Source organism: Muntiacus reevesi, chromosome 1, assembly GCF_963930625.1.
Source record: "Muntiacus reevesi chromosome 1, mMunRee1.1, whole genome shotgun sequence".
NCBI lineage: Eukaryota > Metazoa > Chordata > Mammalia > Artiodactyla > Cervidae > Muntiacus > Muntiacus reevesi.
The window spans coordinates 30,375,629-30,397,506 of record NC_089249.1 but is presented as its reverse complement, the minus strand read 5'-3'; the positions used below and the strand labels follow the sequence as shown (position 1 = coordinate 30,397,506).

General features: G+C 39.1%; 1 protein-coding gene across 3 annotated transcripts in view; it reads right to left on the bottom strand.

Moving 5' to 3' along the window:
• Window positions 1-21,878, bottom strand: part of BCAT1 (branched chain amino acid transaminase 1) — a 132,314-nt gene that overhangs the window by 59,474 nt on the left and 50,962 nt on the right. For all 3 annotated transcript variants that reach the window (XM_065940316.1, XM_065940299.1, XM_065940308.1), the window contains exon 3: window positions 8,705-8,905. In XM_065940316.1, the coding sequence (XP_065796388.1) occupies window positions 8,705-8,905 (201 nt within the window). The remainder of the gene's footprint in view (window positions 1-8,704; window positions 8,906-21,878) is intronic.

The window sequence follows — 21,878 nt, the reverse complement described above, 5'->3', positions numbered from 1 at the left end:
TAGATGAAAACAGTCCCCATGTTCTGAAGACTGACTTTTCTATGGCTCTTCATCACCTTCACCATGTAAAGCTATTGACACAGACCCTAAATCTAGAAAAGCCAGACAGACTGGTTTTAGTCACTAGGATAAAAGGGAAGTCCCTTTATCACCAAGATCTGGAGGGAATTCAGAGTTATTCCAACTACAGAGCTGGATGGTTAAATAACACATCAGTGGAGACTGGAAGAAAACATGTGTACACAACGTGGACTGACTGCCTCCAAAAAACAGAAATGGAATCAAAGACGCCACAGTACCCTGCCCCCAATCCATCCCCAAACACCCATGTATCTTTTCATTTTATCTGGCTCCTATGAACTCTGAAGAGTGGATATCTAGATGTGACTGGAGGTGGGTCAGCCTCCCAAATCACAGAAATCAAGCAGCTAAAGACTCTTGTTAGGGCAACGCCACCTTCTTAGGGTGAGGCCACAAACAAAATATGAAAAGACTTTGAAGTCAGTGCATATTGATTGGTAAATATATAGAAAAGGGAAAAAAGCGAACATTTTAATGGGAATTTTTTGTGTGTGATAAACTATTTGAGAATCTAAAAAGGATGAATGTATGTATATGCATAGCTGAATCATGATGTTGTAGACCAAAATCTAACACCACATTGTAAATCAACTATACTACAATAAAAATTTTTTTAAAAAGGGAAATTTCTACCACAGGTTCTCTAAGTGATTGATACAACAAACAGGTTAAAACAAAGTAAAGATATGGATGATTTGAACAACAGGAACAACAAACTAACCTAGTGGACACAAAGCCCAGCACATACCACCTGCAGAAGGCATGATCTTTGCACATGTTTAAGATAAGCTAGATAGCAAAAGCAAAAATATAACCATAAGATATACACATTTCGGAAAAAAAGAAATCCATTACTTAATATTAAGTGTGAATTAAAGAAGAAAAATAATGGAAATTAGAAAATATGCTAAGCTGAATGAGAATGAAAAATAGAGCCTTCAGATGCTTACAGCCTCAAAGCTTACACAAGAAAAGAAATACAAATTCTGGAGCACAATTAAAAAGCACAAAATGAGTTTTGTTGAAGTGCAAATATGTGGTTAATTTATTAACTGTAATAAGACTAGAGCTTTGGTTAAAAGATATGGTTGTCAGATTAATTCAGCTGATAACATCTGAAACAAAAAAGCATAAAAAGCAATGTCATATAAACACTTTTAAAAATGAAGCTGGTGAGGTTATATTGCTAAATATATAACACAACAAACTTTCAGACAAGAAGCACTGCTGGAAATAAAGAAGGTAAGTAACTTTATAAGGTTCAGTTTATTTCAGTTTAAAAATTGTACACATTTGATATAGGTTCGAATTTACATAAAGGTTATATGATAATGTCATTGAATAATGCATATGCAAAATATACAAAGGATAATGGTCTAACTAAGCTGGATTTATCCCAACAATAGACATTGGTTTAACATTAGAAAATATATGAAATTTATATATTATATGATTATTATAGTAATAGTTTATGTGAAAAAAAACTATATATCATCTCACTGATATAATAAATGTGTCTGATAAAACTGAACATTCATTTATGACTTAAAAATAAAATTTCCTCAATAACTAAGGAAAAATATATTCAATAACCTTCCTTAAGTGATAAAGGCTTTCTTCAATAAATTGGCAACAAATATTATATTTAAAATGGCAATTTTTAAAAAAGTATAGTTGATTTACAATGCATTAGTTTTAGATATGCAGCAAAGTGATTCAGTTTTATATATACTTATATATATTCTTGTTCAGACTCTTTTCCATTATAGGTTATCACAAGATATTGAATATAGTTTCCTGTCCTATATAGTAGGTCCTTGTTGTTTACCTATTAAAGTGATAAAATTTAAAGCTTTTCTTTCAGATTGAGGCCATCACACATTGCCTGCTGTAATTACAAATACTTTAAATCAATATTGTACTACCAATAAAATAAAGCAAGGGTTATGAAGTAACTCTAGGGGATCTCTCTGACCCAGGGATCAAACCCACATCTCCTATGTCTCCTGCAGTGGCATGAGGGTTCTTTACCACTAGCACCACTTGAGAAACCCTGAAATAGAAGTATAAAGTTAGGAGAAGAAAAAAAAATGTCATAGATCTTGAGACACAGAAAAAATTAAATGTAGAAAATCCAGAAAAACTGACATAATCTTTTGAAATTACCTGTTTAGGCAAGGTAACCAGATAAGAAACTATATTCCCATGTAACAGCAGCAGTTAAAAAATAAAAACATTACTTAAGGTAGAATTAAAACCAATTCCTAGGTGGGTAAAATGTAACATAAGTGAATGACATAAGGAAAATATAAAACTTACCAAGTCATTAAAGACCTAACTAAAGCAGAAAGCAATCTCATAGTCATAGATTGAAAGATTCAATATGATAAAGACTGCACTAATATACAGTGCAGGTAAGTCTGCTCAGTGTTATGTGGCAACCTAAATGGGAGGAGAGTTCAAGGGAGAACGGATACATGTATATACAGGGCTGAGTCTTCAGTTGCCACTTGAAACTATCTCAATATTGGTAATCGACTGTACTCTAATCAAAATCAAAAGTTTAAAAAAATAAAATGCTTTAGGATTAAAATACATATACATATAAAGATGCCGATTCTCCCACAATTGACTCATAAAATGTAATGCAATCCAAATGAAAATCATGTCAGGACATTTATTTTTCTTGCGACAAACTGAATCACAAAAGTTGGACTGACATGATAAACTGAATCTAAGTTATAAGAAAAAGCAAAAGAACAAGAAATATCTAAGGCACTCTTGAAGAGTGAAACAGAGGGACTTGTCCTAGTAGACATTAAGATTCCTTATTAAAAAAAAAAAAAAAAAAAAAAAGACTCCTTATAGTGATTTGGAGATAAAGACAGTGTGGCTTTTGCCCAGATAGACAAGCAAAACAATGAAACAAAAGAGAGATCCAGATAGACAAGACAATGGAAGACAAATGGAGATCTAGAAGCAGAGCCTCATGTACAGGCTAAGATGTGCTATGATGTATCAGAAGGAAAAAAGTCTTCTTTAATGGTGCTGGGACAATTGGGTATCCGTAGGGAAACAAAACAAACAAAAAGTGAAACAGATCACCAGTCCAGGTTGGATGCATGACACAAGTGCTCGGGGCTGGTGCACTGGGATGACCCAGAGGGATGGGATGGGGAGGGAGGTGGGAGGGGGGTTCAGGATGGGGAACACATGTAAATCCACGGCTGATTCATGACAATGTATGGCAAAAACCACTACAATATTGTAAAGTAATTAGCCTCCAACTAATAAAAATAAATGAAAAAAAAAAAAAAAAAAAAAAAAAAAAAAAAAATTGGACCCCTACTTCATACAAAAATCAACTTCTGAAATTAAAGACCTAACTGTCACGGATAAAATACATCATACAGAAAGATGTCTTCATAATCTAGAGGTAGAAAAAGACTCTGTAAACAAGACACAAAACCAAACCTAAAGCGAAGATTGATAAATTCAACTTTTAAATATTGAAATGTGGAGTTCCCCGGTGGCCTAGTGGTTAGAATTCTGGGGTTTCACTGCCTCGGCCTGGGTTCAATCCCTGATCGGGAAACTAATAATCCACAAATTGCATGGCATAGCCCCCCACCTCCCCAAAAAGTGAAATTTATTTCTTGTCATCAAAAATTTATGGGGAGAATAAAAAGTCAGAGTGTGGAAGAAGATATTTAAAACACATATAAATGACATAGGACCCATACTCAAAATATAGAAAGTACTTCTACAAATCAAAAAGACAACACAATAGAGTGAGCAAAAGATGGAAACAAGCAGGCACCTCAAATAAAATGAAATCCAGTTGACAAACATTTGAAAATGTGATCAACCTCTTCAGAAGTGGCAATTAATATCACAATAACATTCAATTTTATTAATAGGCTAAAAATTTAAAGTCAGGCTATAAGAACTGGCAAAGTTGATGAGTTGTGATTGAATGTATTTGCTAATTCATGGCTAGTGGGTAAAAAAAATGGTAAAATCACTATGGAAAAGTTTCCCGTTTCTCATAAAATTGAAGATATATTCAATATCAGCAGTACATTCCTAAATATACCCTCAAGTAGTATTTCTCAAAGTTTTTTGGTATCGGGTGCCTTCCCACTCTTAAAAATTATAAAGGTCTCAAAGACCTTTTATTTTAAAAGTATTCTATCAATATTTACCATAGCCATAGTGAGAAACTGTATTTATTAACAATAATAGGCTATGACGTTAAAATATTTTCATTCACATTATCTATATTTTCCAAGAGGATTAATGTTAAGTGTGGCCCTGTTTTACATTATTGCCAATCTTTAACGTTTGGCTTAACAAAAGACAACTGGATTCTCATATCTGCTTCTGCATTCAGTCCCTTGCAATAAGAAATTTTGGCTGAAGTACACAAAGAAAATCGAGTCTCATACTGATATACGCTTGAGGAAGAAAGTACTTTTGATAACTTTTTCAGATAATCGTGGCTATTAATCTCTGTTACTCCTCTAAAACTTGACAACTGCTGGTCCCTTACAGCTTAGCTGCACCGCAGAATCTGAAAGCCCATCAACGAGGTTTTTATACTCTGTTAATTTCTTAAAAGCCAATGGTCTCAGTCAGGGTTCCACTGAGAAGAAACAGAACCAGGAGAAAAATATACAACGTTTACAGATGTATTAGAAGAAAGTGCCCAAAGCATCTGTGGAGGCTGGCTAAGCAAAGTCCAAAATCTGTAGGATAAGCACGGAGAAACAGAAGGTCACAAGCAGGCTGGACCAGGAGATGTGCGCTGCAGTCCATCTCCAGCTGACTCAGGAAGGGAGAGGCAGAGCAAGAGAGTGAGTGCATGTGAGCAGCCAGGCCTGTCCTGAGGTCAGGCTCACCCACAGTCAGCTCCCTCTGGATAACTTCAAATCAACCAATCAGGGACTTTAACCACATCTGCAAAATTCCTTCAAACGCCACCCAGATTAGTGTGTGATTGAAGAAGAAGAAGGCATGTGCACACTACAAAATGATCACTACCTCCCAAAGTCCTCCAAGGCTCACGAGAGAATGTCCTTGCAGTCCATCCCCAAAGGGAAATGAAAAACCGAATTCTAGGGACCTCAGTTTACATAACCAAACTGACACATCAAAAGTCCTATCTTGCACTTGAAATTTTTTTTTTTCATTTTAAAATGTACTTCAGGGATTTTTGGGTTTTGTTTGTTTTTTAATTTTATGGCTGCAGCAAGCAGGATTCAGTTCACTGACCAGGGATCGAACCTGTGCCCACTGCAGTGGAAGCATGGAGTCTTAACCACTGGGCTACCAGGGAAATCCTGCACTTTGAATGAATCTTTACTCATACATAAATTCGTAATATCATGGAACACTCATTTGGAAAAATACTGGTTGCCTGAGTTACACAGATCTTTCAAAAGGTAACTCCTTTTAAAACCACCAATATCATTAAAACATTGGTAACCACCAATATAATACAAAATAAGACCACTTTAATAGGAGGAAAGGGTGGTGGATACAAATTTTCCAAAAATTCCAATTTTCACTTGAGAGCTAGAATTTTATCACTGCCAATAAATATAGTTCATTGTTTTACTTGAAGTGACAGGCTTATTTCATTCATTTTCAAAAAAACACACACAAGTTTGAACAACTTTGTTCTTTCCAGGAACAATGGCGCCAGGTAGAAAAAGTAGCCAGTTGAGTTCACCACACAAAAAACAATCATGCGGTTGCTTTTCCTTGAGGCAACCATAGCATTTCAGTACAACAGAGTGCTTCATGGGAAATGGATGTTTTCTCACACAGAATAAAATGTTTATGTAAGAGTCAAGATTTAATAAACTCGATCATTATTACGCTTCATTGAGAACATTAAGTAAAGCTGACATTCTTTTATACTGTGATGCACAGCAATAAACAATATAATGACTAACAGAGGTTGGGTGCCAAAACGTTATCTGGTACAAATGTCAACACAATGAGGAAGAAAAGTAATACCTTGGTATTACTGTGAAGAGTTTTACCTTAGGCAATCTCTTCAAAGGGCAGCCTAGGGGGTCTATGGACCACACTTGGAGAACTGCTGACTTACAGAAACATGGAAACAAGTACACCAGCATACTATTTTCAAGAATGTTCACAGAAGGAAACTAAACAAGTGCCAAGTCAACAACAGACTGAATATATTCACATAATATAACACTACTGCTACAAGGAACACATGATGTGGTACCTACCACCCTGAGACTCGGATAACACAGGTCTCTGCCCTGAGTTTCACACTTTCGAGGGCCTCTCACCTCTATCTTCCCCTAGTTGTGACCTCCTTGGAGCAAGCAGTTGACTGGACCCTTTTCCAGACAGATTCCAAATACTCAGTTCTAGGGATTCCCTGAATTCCCTGCCCAAATGGCCCTGATTCTATTTTCAGGGTCTGAATGGGCCTCCACAGGTTCATCCTCTTAAAAACAGACAGAATCACTAGGGTGCTTGCATCTAAGTCCAAGGGATGGCCAAGGGTCATCTGTTTGCAGGTGGCGTGGGCATCTATGTGAATGTGCAAAAGGCCCCTTGTGGTACAGGATAAGCCAGGATTGAAACAGACGGACAGGGTGGACTATGGGATGTCTCTGTTTTCACTTTTGTCCCAGACCCCACAGACATTAGGACTGGTCCTGAATGGATAGATCTCACATAATATTGAGCTCAAATAATAGATATGTGTGCTTGTGCACACACACGCAATATATATGTTTATATAATTCCACTTACACAAAGTTCAAAAAGAGGCAAAACTGCAGTGTTAGAGGTACACATAATCCAAGTGAAAAGCAAAGAAAAATCATCATAAAAGTAAGAATAACAAATGCCAGAAAATAAAGGGTTTATGACATAGAAAGGGCACAAAGAAGGCTTCTGGGATACTCAAGCTGTCCATTTCCTTGCCTGGATGGTAGCTATTTGGGCACTCCTTTATAAGAATTCATTAAATAGTATGCTGTCCACTTTTTCAAATTATGCGTTATGTCACTAAATATTTATCTCAACCCAAAAATGAAGTACATGTTGCAAAATTTCATTTTCTTTCATCCAGGTTCCCTACTCACACTTCCATTTCTCTCCTTTACTATGTGAAAGTGTTACTATTTATGGTTGGGAAAATCCACTGGAGAAGAGATAGGCTACCCACTCCAGTATTCGTGAGCTTCCCCTGTGGCTCAACTGATAAAGAATCCGCCTGCAACATGGGAGACCTGGGTTTGATCCATGGGTTGGGAAGATCCCCTGGAGAAGGGGAAGGGTACTCACTCCAGTGTTCTGGCCTAGAGAATTCACTGTATAGTCCATGGGGTTGCAAAGAGTCAGAAATGACTGAGCAACTTTCATTTTCACTTTTTTTAATCAAAAAATACATTTGAAATCAACAAAACCACAGGTAGTTTTAGCTCTAAAAACAAAAAAAAAAAATGAGGTTGATGAGTGGAGGAGAAAGATGTCCGACGAGACGATATGCATGCTGATTTGAGGATCAAAATAATATGACTCTAGATAGGATCTGAACCCAGGATGTTTAACTCCAGAATCTGACTGATAAACTACATTTTTCTCACTTAAAACAATTAGAAGAGCTGACCCATATAAGGTACCCAGTAGAGGGTATATTGCAGGATTTCAATAAACAAATGTAGTTATTTTATCAATATCAATATGAATATTTACTATTTCCATCTTTCAGCCCCTTAAATAATAGACTGTTGCTTGATTCTTGAATCCCAATATTCTAGGAAAGATATCCAAAACATTAAAAATGAGTGCAGCAGTCTGCAACACTTCTCTGTACATGGGATTTCCCAGTCAAGAGTACTGGAGTGGGTTGCCATTTCCTTCTCCAGGGGATCTTACCTACTCAGCGATTGAACCTGGGTCTCCTATATTGCAGGCAGATTCTTTACCACTGATCCACCAGGGACGCCACACAGGGAACAGGGAGTATATTATATATCTGGCTAAGTGTGTATCCTAAGAAGGACCACAGAAAGCATCTTCTATTTAATATTTAATGCTTATAATTATTCCATTCATGCTTTAAGGCTGATATTTAATTAAATGTCCCTTAACATGCATAACAAGTTATTGCTGTCATAAAACCATGCAGCTAGCATTAAAATATAATACTGTACCTAATGATCCATTCTCAATCATTAGATCGAAGAGCAGTGACTTAGTGAGATATTAACAGTACAGGCTTTTTGATGGCTAATTTTCTTGCCAACTCTCCTTCCCATTTGCTCCAAATAATTTTCTGATAATATTATAAGCCAATGTTACAAGCTTCATATGCAAAGCATTATATTTCTATTCTCTACACCCTACAGTGTGCTTACCACCTACATGATTTTTCAATTTTAAAAATTCAAGATTATCTGAAAAATTAGTTAAGACTCACCTTCAAATCCAACTGTTTATAGACACTTATGATTGCCTCTAGTTAATATGGTAAAGCCCACACTGCCCTAGAGCTGTTTGAGCAGGGAAAGCTACTTAGTAACCACAGAGAAGACCAATATGTCACCATCATTAATTTCCAAGTACTTACTTCCACAGCATAGTGGAAAGCTGATGAACCCGGATGCAGTGAGAGGTTCTGAAGAGGTTTGATGCGTGGTTTCTCCCATCCAAGCTCCAAGGACCACTCCACTGTTAGCATATGATCCGTAAAAACCGTTCCAAAAACGAGAGTACTGGGGTCTGGTTTTTCCTTTAAAACGGTGGCTTGTGTGATTATTAGATCTTCAGCCTGGGGAAAAAAGTCAGCATCATTAAAGAAAAGTAACTGAACTAGAACTGAACTGAACTGAACTAGAAAGAGGAAGCAGAGAGTAAAAAGACAGAAGTTAAGTAACTGGCCATTAAAAAGTGAAATCATTTGACGTCTAAATGTTGGCAACTAACTCAGAAACTTAACACTGGGTGAGCCAAGCAAAACCATGCCTCCATTCAGAATCTGTTGTTTCAAATCTCTACAAAGCAGGGAATTCCCTGGCAGTCCAGAGGTTAGTTTGGGAGCTAAGCTCCCAGAAGCTGCAAGGTGTAACCAAAAAAAAAATAAGACAATTATTTGCAATGTACACTACCAAATAAATATCAGAACTATAATTTTTCAGTGATGTTTAGAAACTGGGACGAAATAGTAGATGTAGTGAAATCATCCTAAAAGAAGAACATATCTCTTCTTCACTTCCATCATCAGACCTGTGTAGAACATTCGGGAAAGAAGACAGGTGGGTCTCAGAATCAAAACAGCAGCATTCACAATGACTTACTAAACTAAAAAAAATGCCACTAAGAACTGAACCTCTTGGGATGGTTATACTCCAGCTCCCCCAAAGAATTCTTGGCAGCAGCTTCCAAAACCCTCTGGGTACATGGTAGGAGACAGGCAGCAGAGTGAAGCAAATGTTTTCCTCGTTGAAAGCAGAAATGGAGATTGAACACTAAGATATAAATCCTCTATTCTGTGTTGAGGAAACAGTGAACAAAGGACCCCTTATTCAAAGAAAGATAAATAAGAGTAATAGGAAACGACTTCACACAGCCCCGTCGCACCAGCTCTCCACAGCCGGCTTGCTCATTACAAATGACCACCACAGAAGCATCCGGAACCCAGACAATAGCATCACTAACTTTACCATAAACGTGAAACAGCTGACACAAACCACAGGGGAAGGAGCATTCAGACGACTTAGCACAGAACGAACCAAGGACAAGTTCAGGCTGTTAGGAAGGTCAGACTTCATTTCTTTCAATACACAAAGTCGTCATTTCCCCACCCCCATAAAGCAAATACAGAGCTTCAGAACTTCACTTTGGATCATCACCTCTCCTCATTATTCTTTGAAGGACCTAGTTACATCTGATTAATTCACTGCTTTACAGCCACCTTTATAGTTTGACATATTATGAATAATTAAAAAATCGGTTAAGTTTAGAGTAATATTTAGGTCCAAAATGTTATTTATTTTAAAACAATCAGAAAGCTTCCATTACAAAGAAGCATAAAGCATAAAGAACAGCACGTGTACGTGCTAAATCGCTTTAGTGAGTCGACTCTTTGCAACCCTATGGACTGTAGCCTGCCAGACAGTCTCATTCACTTCCATAGCTTCAGTTATCACCTGTGGTGGTGGTGGTTTGGTCGCTAAGTCGTGTGTGACTCTTGCGACCATGGACTGTAGCCTGCTGGGCTCCTCTGTCCATGGGATTCTCCAGGCAAGAATACTAGAGTGGGTTGCCATGCCCTCTCTCCAGGGGATCTTCCCGACCCAGGGATCGAACCCGTGTCTCCGGTATAGCAGGCAGATTCTTTGCCATTCCAACATATATATACCTATGGCTAATTCATGTTGATGTATGGCAGAAATCAAACCAATATGTAAACCAATCATCCTTCAATTAAAAAGGAATTAAAAAAAAAAAAGAAGTTTGCCAGTCCATTGAGACTGTTTAGATAAGAACTCTAGCTAGAGTACTTGCAGTTAAATGTTCAGCCCCAGCATAGTGCCTGGCACACACAACAGTAAAGGTTTTCTGAGATGCTGAAAATAACATTTGGTTGATTTCAGCTGCACTCCATAATGAATGACAGACTCATTCCCAGAAGATGGCCAGGATTTAAAGTGAATGAAATCCTAACATACACTTTTTATTACATGAATGGTTTCACAGTATTCTTGTACAATGAAGCACTTGTGCTTTTGCTTTGGTTAGCTTTTTTTTTTCAGCAGCTAGGGGGATCCTGGGCTAAGAAATATCTGGAACTATAGCAATACAAGAAGACAAACTCAACGCAAATTTTCACTTATTAACACCATTAACAAAAGTTTCTCAATAACAGGGGAGAGTAGTAAGATACACAACAAAAACAGAAAGATGAAAGTTGATGAAAATGGGGTGGAGATACTGTGAGTAGAAGGGGTGAGTTTTTTATCCGTGATTTCAGGATACATCTTAAACACTGCAAAGGCAACAGACATCGGCTTTTTCTTTTTCTCAAAGACAAAACCAATGATTTGCATGGTTCTTCAAAAGTAAAATGACTAAGGAAAAATTCTAAATTGTGTGGTTTTAATAAAGCAATTTAATTTTTTAAAAAAAGTAAAATGAAGTTTGACTTCCTATCTGCTATTTCTAATATTAGGTAGTCAATTCTATCATTAGTTAATCAACAAGAAGCCAATCACACAGGGTCTTTCTACCTTTTGGGATTTCTAGTAACCCTACCTGCCATGAAACCAACAGGCAATGGAATATATACAACTTTCTTCCAACAAACTACAATGCAGGAGACCGAGTTTGATCCCTGGTCAGAAAGATCCCCTGGAGAAGGGAATGGCTACTCACTCCAGTATTCTGGCCTGGAGAATTCCATGAATAGAGGAGCTTGGCAGGCTATAGTCCATCAGAAAAGAGTTGGACAAGACTGGGCAACTAACACTCCCATTAGTATTTCAACAACAATCTGCATAGAAACTTTTAAAAACAAGACTATGACTTTGCCAAATATCAGACTGTAGGGTGATTTCTTTTCCTTCCCTTACTCTTGTTTCTTCCTTATCTGCTTTATTCTTCTTAGTATTTTGCCTTTTTATTCACTCAGTGGGCACTGCACTAAGCAAGCACAGGAGATACCAAGATGCAAGGGTTCAGTCTTCCTTCTCTGCCACACTCGCTGCCAGTCAAGGACAAGTGGGAGCCTCTGTGAGCAAGGGTTACTCATTCAGTTACCAAGGCTGTTACCCAAATTCATCCCCCTGCCCCTCTGTTAAACAGAAACCAACAGAAACTTACCTAAGTTTCAGGAGGAAGCTACAAAGAGGAAAAAAAGCAGAACTGGTTAAAACTAACTAGGACCAAGATGGCAGAAGATCTGACTTCCACTAGACCTTGGGCCTCACTGTACACACATTGTAATACATTAGCTAAACGACACACCCACCAGCGCAATGACAGCTGACAGTTGCCATGACAACAGCCAGAAGAGCCACATCCGGGAACTGGAAAGCAGAGGTGCGTCAGTTCCGGGTCCAAACCACACTCCTGTTCTCAGATAATGCATGGATGTTATAATTCCCACCCTTCCCAGTTTCCTCCCTTATACTTCAATCCTCTTATACATTTGGTGTCTTTGCCTGATTGGGGTTGAAAAATTGATCTGTGAGGGTTCCCACATCACCACTGAATAAAGCTTGTGCTGCTCCAGGCTCAGCTTCAGTTTTGTTATTGGCTGCACAAATTTGACCAGAAAAAGAACCTCCCTGGCAGACACAGGGGTCTTGGCCCAGAGTAGAACCCTAGCATAGGTCCATTCAACCGATTCAGTACCAAGTTAACCTAACAACTTTTTGAGCTACTATGTACCTGTATTGAGCCAGGCACAAAGAAACTCAGGGAATGAAATAAGTCCTCTTCTCTTAGTGAGGGGAAAAACAGTATAAAGAATAAGTGATTCGGGCCAGGGGGATGTGCCAGTCTCGATAGGAGGGGGTTTGGGGGAGAACGGATACATGTATATGTATGGCTGAGTCCTGCTATTCACCTGAAACTATCACAGTACTGTTAATCAGCTATAATCAAACACAAAATGCTTTTGGTACTAAAAAAATTAAATTAAACTAAACTGAAAAAAAAAAGATTTTTAACATTAAAAAAAAAGAAGGCAGGCATATTATGCTAATAGATAACAAATACCTGGAAAATTCAGAGCTGGCATAATTACCTTGTGGTGTTTTTCTACTGTTTTTGTAAAATCCCTTCACAAGTGGCACTTTTCCCCCTCATTATAAATGCAGTATGTGTTACTTGTCAAATATTTGAAAAAGACTAAAGAATTATAAAGAAAAAAATAAAATCAACCACAATCACAAAAGCAAACAAAAAAGAGTAAGGGAATAAATAGATGTCAAGAAGTGATCAGTACTATGAAAAAAAGGAAACTTTAAAGGGATAGAATGGGAAAGAGAATGCTCATTTTACATGGAAGGGTTAGGGAAGGCCTCCCAGATGAGGTGACTTGAGCAGAGACTTGAATGAAGACAGTAGGTCATGTAGAGATTTAGGGGCAAAGTACTTCAGGCAGAGGAAACAAGTGCAAAGGCCCTGAGGTGGGAACACACTTGGTAGGTACAGGAAACGCAAAAAAGAGTCAGTGTGACAAGGATGCAAGGGAAGTGAATTGACAGGAAAATCTTAGAGGCACTGTGACTTCTGGAGCAGGGAAAGGGAGGGGCCAAGAGAACCAATTACCCCATCGTGTGTGTGTGTGTGTGTGCGCGTGCGCGCACTAAGTCACACCAGTCATGTCCGACTCTTAGTGACCCTATGGACTGTAGCCCGCCAGGCTCCTTTGTCCGTGGGATTCTCCAGACAAGGACACTGGAGTGGGTTGTCATGCCCTCCTCCAGGGGATCTTCCTGAAAGATCGAACCCGTGTCTCTAGAGTCTCCTGCATTGGCGGGCAGGTTCTTTACCACTAGCGCACCTGGGAAGCCCACCCAACTGTATACTGATTTGAGATTTCAGTTCTCCATGTATCTGCCTCTATGCAACCAAGATTGTACCCCAACTTTCTTATTTCCCCAGGACCTTTACCATAGACATTGCTGGCAGTTGAGGTAACCTGAGTTTATCTCTCCATTCCTGGTAATTTGAAGGAGCCATTAAGGCATGGCTACCATGTTTTAATTTCCTTCTGTTTTTATGAAGCATGAAGGAGCAAAGTTGAAAGAAGGAGGAGAGTTTCACTGGTAAAATAAGAGAATCTGGGTGATGTTGAGCTTTTTCTTTGAGCCTCTACACTTCCCCTTTGGCATCAGAGATTCTCAATCCTGAAAAAACGTTGGACTCAATTGTGGACATTTTTAAAAACACAAAGCTGGACACCATTCTAGAATCCCAGAGGGATGGAACAGGACTGTGTTTGTTTGTTTAAGTTATCCAAGTGGATTCTAACTACAGTCAGGGCTGAGAAACATACCGTAACATTTCTCCTGAAAATTTCATCAACTTAATAGCAATGGTTCCCATCATCGGCTACTGAGCTGATTTACCTGGGAAGATTTTTTTTTTCTTTTTTTAAGAAAAATACCAATGTCCAAGCCCTACCATAAGATCAGTGAAAAAGAGATCAAGAGTGGGGCTCCACATCAGTTTTAGTTTAAAACTCTCCAGGAGAGGCTAGTGCACAGGAAGGACTGAGAACCAGCAACAGAGATTCAGATCTCACGGATCTGTGAATTCTTACAGAAAGTCACGTACTCTCTCACAATCATATGAACTCGGTCATCTCAAAGAGAATATGTCCAAAATGGAACACATAATATTTCCTTCAAAATTGGGTACCTGTGTCTGATATTCATATTGCTTTCTACTTCCTGACTTCTCCATCCTTTATTCAAAAAATTCTACTAAAAGAAGGAAAGAAAAATGAAAAGTAAAAATCTCTAACCTGTACCTGGCAATCACATTTACGCTTTCCAGAGATGACCTCTGCTAGCAAATTACTGTGTGCATGCTAAGTCGCTTCACCCATGGTGGACTCTTTGCAGCCCCATGGACCATAGCCCACCAGGTTTCTCTGTCCATGGAATTCTCCAGGCAAGAATCCTGGAGTGGGTTGCCATCCCCTCCTCCAGGAGATCCTTCCAACCCAGAGATTGAACCCACATCTCCCGCATTGGCAGGCGTACTCTTTACCACTAGTGTCACCTGGGAAGCCCAAGGATCTAATCAAAGTTCAAAGAAAGGGGAGGAAAAGGACAATACCAGACAAATCTGTACCCTTTGATCGCAAAAGCAAAAATCCTCAGAAATTCCCTTATGTCTTATTGGTTAGAAATGTATCACACTGATATCTTTAGTTGCAGGGGAGGTTGAAATGCAGGTTTGTCACTCAGGGTTGGTCAGAGAACTGCAAACAAAACCAGAGTTCTGTTAATAAGGAATATGTCTGGGGCTGTATATGAGGCTTCTCAGGTGGCTCAGTGGGATCCGTTGCCAACGCAGGAGACACAGAGATGCATGAGACACAGGTTCGATCTTTGGCTCAGAAAGATTCCCTGGAGGAGGACATAGGCAATCCACTCCAGTATTCTTGCCTGGAGAGATCCCATGGACAGAGGAGCCTGGCAGGCTACAGTCCATGGAGTTGCAAAAGAGTCAAACAACTTAGCAACTGAGCACATCTAGGGCTGTAATGGGTATATACCTTAGCCCAGTGCCTCAGCACTTAGGAATTCTTGTGTATAGTCTTTGTCTAACATGGGAACAGATAGAAGGAATAAAACTCGGCTACAGATGCCTTCCCACTCTCACTTCTTTTTTTCCATTATTTCTTCCACATGTAAAATTGAACATAAGGCACCTCCAGTTTATCTCAACTCCCTCCCTTTTTCTCCAGCAGTAAGTGTGGAAACTAGAACCCCTACCCAACCCAGTAGCCTGGGGTATCCTCTGCTTTCCAACCACCAATCACTTGCCTTACCCATGTCTCATGCAATCCTTCATATAGACAGTTCACTCTCCCAAATGCTTCATTTCCTCTATAAAGTCCCTTGGATTGATTTAAACAATTGGGAAAGAGAATCATTTCTCTTGATCACATTGGCCTCTAATTTAGCACAGTATCATATCAAATATGCTTGACTAATTCTGTTCTAAACCTCACTAAACCTGGATTGATCTTCATGGTTTTGGATATCTCAACATAATACACTGCTATAGTAAAAACAAAACTGAAAACAAAAGCCTATACTTACTATAAAGCATAAAACACTTTTTTGTTGTTGTGATTTCAAACCCTTATAGAGTCAACTTGAATCTGGGCCTGGTATATACTTTTCTGAATCCTCTCTTCAAAATACTTCTAACACCACCCCATAATGGGTGAGACTCACTGTTAATGGCAAAGCTTTTTTTATGTTTTTAAGTTCAACTAGTACTACTGTAATAACTTACTAATACTAGTTAAGTTGATAGAAATAAAAAATAAATGATTATATTGCTAGGTATTAGTTTCCTTTCAGTAAACGGCTACATCCTCTTATAAGACATGTAATTTGTTAATGAAGCAAATTGCAACTCTCTAACATTCTGATTTGTACATAAGGATTGCTCCTACATGCAGCTTTGTAAAGCAGCACACTAATAGGTGCCTTCAGAATTTCATCAAGAACTCCAATTTTCCTTTATTGACAAAAATTCCTGCAATTCTGGAAACTAAAAATAACAAGAAAACTAAATCTAAACAACGAGGTGACACAGTTGACTGAAATTCAAAAGTAGGCAGGCAGGAGGAGGCAAGACGGAGGACGAATAGGATGGGGAGACTACTTTCTCCCCTACAAATTCATCGAAAGAACATTTGAACGCTGAGCAACTTCACAAAACAACTTCTAACTGCTAGCAGAAGACATCAGGTGCCCAGAAGCAGCCCATCATCTTTGAAAAAAGGTAGGACAAAATATAAAAAATAAAGAGAGAGACAAAAGAGCTAGGGACAGAGACCCGTCCCGGGAAGGGAGTCGTAATAGAGGAAGTTTCCAAACACCAGGAAACGCTCGCACTGGCGGGTCTGGGGGAAGTTTTCGAATCTCCGAGGGCAACCTAACTGGGAGGAAAAATAAATAAAACCCACAGATTACGTGCCTAAAAGCAACTCCCAGCAGAAAAGTACCCCAGACGCCCGCATCTACCACCAGCAAGTGGGGGTGGAACGGAGAGGAGCGGGCGGCATTGCTTAGGGCAGGGACCGGGACCAAATGCCCCGAGGACAATCGGAAGGAGCTATCGAGAGATAGCGACTTAAACTGTGGGATAGCAAGAGAGAGAGAGAGAAAAAATTAACCCGCCGGAACATACTGCCGACCCTTCGCAGAACAAAGAGACTGAGCAATTCCAGAGAAGAGCTAGCCAAAGGTGAACAGGCCCATCCTCCACCGGAGGCAGGAGGCAGGGGGGAGGGGAAAGGGGCAAACTTTGCCCCAGAGACGGCACCCCTACCAAACTACAAACAGGCCTCCAGTTTCTAACCAAAGACTTCCTGAGATTCTGGATGGTCCATATCCACCAGGTGGGTCGCGGCTAGAGGCCAGCTCCCCAGAACAGACACAAGGCGCACCCAACCAGCGCGCGGAAACAGGCTGGGACCTTGGAGGGGGGAAGGCGCACTGCACCGGGGAGAGTGTGCCCGGCAAGCTCCAGGCTGCCTGAGCTGCTCGGGCGGGGAAGGCACAAAACGCAGGCCCAACCGGGTCCGTGCTTTTGTGGAATACCCAAAAACTGGAACCGCACGCAATGCAGGGCCCGCTCCATATAGAGCAGGCGGGAGCCTGAGCAGTGTAGACGGGGAGAGAACACACCCGTGAGCGGGGGCAAACCCGCTGTGGCCGGAACACTGCTCCCCACACAGGCCAGTGATATCTGTCTGCAGCGCCCCTCCCTCCCCGCAGCACGAGGGAACAAGCGAACCTGAGCAAGAGACCACCTCCGCCCGTCTGTGTCAGGGCAGAAATTAGACACTGAAGTGACCTGCAAACAGAAGCCAAATAAACAAAGGGAACCACTTTAGAAGTGACCAGTGCAACAGATTAAAATCCCTGTAGGTAACACCGACTAATACCGGAAGGGGCCTATAGATATCGAGAAGTGGAAGCTGGAAGAGGAGCTATCTGAAACTGAACCGAACCGACACTGCCCACAGCAGCTCCAGAGAAATTCCTAGATATATTTTTACTTTTTTTTTTTTCTTTTCTTATTTTTTCTCTTTTAGTTTCTTTTAAAATTCCCTATTACTCCATTACTCCTTAACTTTCATTTTCATATATTTTTACTACTTCTTTTATTAAAAAAAATTTTTTCCAGTTTTATTTTTTTTCTCTTATTTTCTTCTAAAGTCCTCTGTTACTCCTCTATTACTCCTTAATTTTCATTTTCATTTCACTATAACCTTGCCAAAAAAAAAAAAAAAGAAGCCCTATTTTTAAACCAAACTTCATATGTATTTCTAAAATTTTGTTTTGTTTTGTTTTTAATATTGTATTTTTAAGAGTCTAACCTCTACTCATGATTTTTAATCTTTTTTTCCAGTATTTGATATCAATTTTGGACATTTAAAAATCCAATTTTCAGGACCCATTTTTATTCATCAGTGTGTTGATTACTCTCCCACTTTTGACTCCATTTTCTACCACAGAACACCTCTATTTCCTCCCTTCCCCTTCTCTTCCCAATCCAATTCTGTGAATCTCTGTCAGTGTCTGGGCTACAGAGAACACTTTGGGAACAGAGTACTGCGTAGATCTGTCTCTCTCCTCGAGTCCCCCCTTTTCTCCTCCTGCTCATCTCTATCTCCCTCCTCCCCTCTCCTCATCTTCATGTAACTCTGTGAACCTCTCTGGGTGTCCCTCACGGTGGAGAATCTTCACCATTAACCTAGAAGTTTTATTATCAGTGCTGTATATTTGGAGAAGGCTTGAGACTACTGGAAGAATAAAACTGAAATCCAGAGGCAGGAGACTTAAGCCCCAAACCCGAGAACACCAGGAAACTCCTGACTACATGAAACTGTAAGTAATAAGAGACCATCCAAAAGCCTCCATACCTACACTGAAACCAACCACCACCCAAGAGCCAGTAAGTCTCAGAGCAAGACATACCAGGCAAATTCTCCAGCAACGCAGGAACATAGCCCTGAGCGTCAACATATAGCCTGCCCAAACTCACACCTAACACATAGACCCGTCTCAAAACTCATTACTGGACATTCTATTGCACTCCAGAGAGAAGAAAGCCAGTTCCATGCATCAGAACACTGACGCAAGCTTCCCTAACCAGGAAACCTTGGCAAGCCAATCGTCCAACCCCACCCACTGGGTAAAACCTCCACAATAAAAAAGAACCACAGACCTCCAGAATACAGAAAGCCCACATCAGACACAGCAATCTAAACAAGATGAAAAGGCAGAGAAATACCCAGCAGGTAAAGGAACATGAAAAATGCCCACCAAGTCAAACAAAAGAGGAGGAGATAGGGAACCTACCTGAAATAGAATTTAGAATAATGAAAATAAAAATGATCCAAAATCTTAAAAACAAACTGGAGTTACAGATAAATAGCCTGGAGACAAAGATTGAGAAGATGCAAGAAATGCTTAATAAGGACCTAGAAGAAATAAAAAAGAATCAATTAAAAATGAATAATGCAATAAATGAGATCAAAAACACTCTGGAGGGAACCAACTGTAGAATAATGGAGGCAGAAGATAGGATAAGTGAGGTAAAATGGTGGAAATAAATGAAGCAGAGAGGAAAAAAGAATCAAAAGAAATGAGGACCTAAGGGACCTCTGGGACAATGTGAAACACCCCAACATTCGAATCATAGGAGTCCCAGAAGAAGAAGACAAAAAGAAAGGCCATGAGAAAATACTCGAGGAGATAATAGCTGAAAACTTCCCTGAAATGAGGAAGGAAATAGTTACACAGGTCCAAGAAACCCAGAGAGTCCAAAACAGGAGAAACCCAAGGCGAAACACCCCAAGACACATATTAATCAAATTAACAAAGATCAAACACAAAGAACAAATATTAAAAGCAGTAAAGAACAAACAACAAATAACACACAAAGGGATTCCCATAAGGAAAACAGCTGATCTATCAATGGAAACCCTTCAGGCCAGAAGGGAATGGCAGGCCATAATGAAAGTAATGAAAGAGAATAACCTACAACCTAGATTACTGTACCCAGCAAGGATCTCATTCAGATATGAAGGAGAATTCAAAAGCTTTACAGACAAGCAAAAGCTGAGAGAATTCAGCACCACCAAACCACCTCTTCAACAAATGATAAAGGATCTTCTCTAGACAGGAAACATAGAAAGGTTGTATAAACGTGAATCCAAAACAACAAAGTAAATGGCAACGGGACCATACCTATCAATAATTACCTTAAATGTAAATGGGTTGAATGCCCCAACCAAAAGACAAAGAATGGCTGAATGGATACAAAAACAAGACCCCAATCTATGCTGTCTACAAGAGACCCACCTCAAAACAAGGGACACATACAGACTGAAAGTGAAGGGTTGGAAAAAAATATTTCATGCAAACGGAGACCAAAAGAAAGCAGGAGTTGCAATACTCATATCACATAAAACAGACTTTAAAATAAAGGCTGTGAAAAGAGACAAAGAAGGACACTACATAATGATCAAAGGATCAATCCAAGAAGAAGATAAAACAATTATAAATATATATGCACCCAACATAGGAGTACTGCAATATGTAAGGCAAACGCTAACGAGTATGAAAGAGGAAATTAATAGTAACACAATAATAGTGGGAGACTTTAATACCCCACTCACACCTATGGATAGATCAACTAAACAGAAAATTAAAAAGGAAACACAAACTTTAAATGACACAATGGACCAGCTAGACCTAATTGATATTTATAGGACATTTCACCCCAAAACAATCAACTTCACTTTTTTCTCAAGTGCACACGGAACCTTCTCCTGAATAGATCACATCCTGGGCCACAAATCTAGCCTTGGGAAATGCAAACAAATTGAAATCATTCCAGTCATCTTTTCTGACCACAGTGCAGTAAGATTAGATCTCAATTACAGGAAAAAAATTATTAAAAATTCAAACATATGGAGGCTAAATAACACGCTTCTGAATAACCAATAAATCATAGAAGAAATCAAAAGAGAAATAAAAATATGCATAGAAACGAATGAAAATGAAAACACACAACACAAAACCTATGGGACACTGTAAAATCAGTGCTAAGGGGAAGGTTCAATAGCATTACAGGCCTACCTCAAGAAACAAGAAAAAAGTCAAATAAATAACCTAACTCTACACCTAAAGCAACTAGAGAAGGAAGAAATGAAGAACCCCAGGGTTAGTAGAAGGAAAGAAATCTTAAAAATTAGGGCAGAAACAAATGCAAAAGAAACTAAAGAGACCATAGCAAAAATCAACAAAGCTAAAAGCTGGTTTTTTTTAAAAAATAGATAAAATTGACAACGTTAGCAAGACTCATTTAGAAACAAAGGGAGAAGAACCAAATTAACAAAATTAGAAATGAAAATGGAGAGATCACAACAGACAACACTGAAATACAAAGGATCATAAGAGACTACTACCAGCAGCTCTATGCCAATAAAATGGACAACTTGGAAGAAATGGACAAATTCTTAGAAAAGTATAACTTTCCAAAATGGAACCAGAAAAAAATAGAAGATCTTAACAGACCCATCACAAGCAAGAAAATCGAAACTGTAATCAGAAATCTTCCAGCAAACAAAAGCCCAGGACCAGATGGCTTCAGAGCTGAATTCTACCAAAAATTTAGAGAAGAGCTAACACCTATCTTACTCAAACTCTTCCAGAAAATTGCAGAAGGGAAACTTCCAAACTCATTCGATGAGGACATTATCACTCTAATTCCAAAACCAGACAAAGATGCCACAAAAAAAGAAAATACAGGCCAATATCACTGATGAACATAGATGCAAAAGTCTTTAACAAAATTCTAGAAAACAGAATCCAACAACATATTAAAAAAATCATACATCATGACCAAGTGGGCTTTATCCCAGGAATGCAAGGATTCTTTAATATCCACAAATCAATCAATGTAATACACCACATTAACAAATTGAAAGATAAAAATCATATGATTATCTCAATAGATGCAGAAAAAGC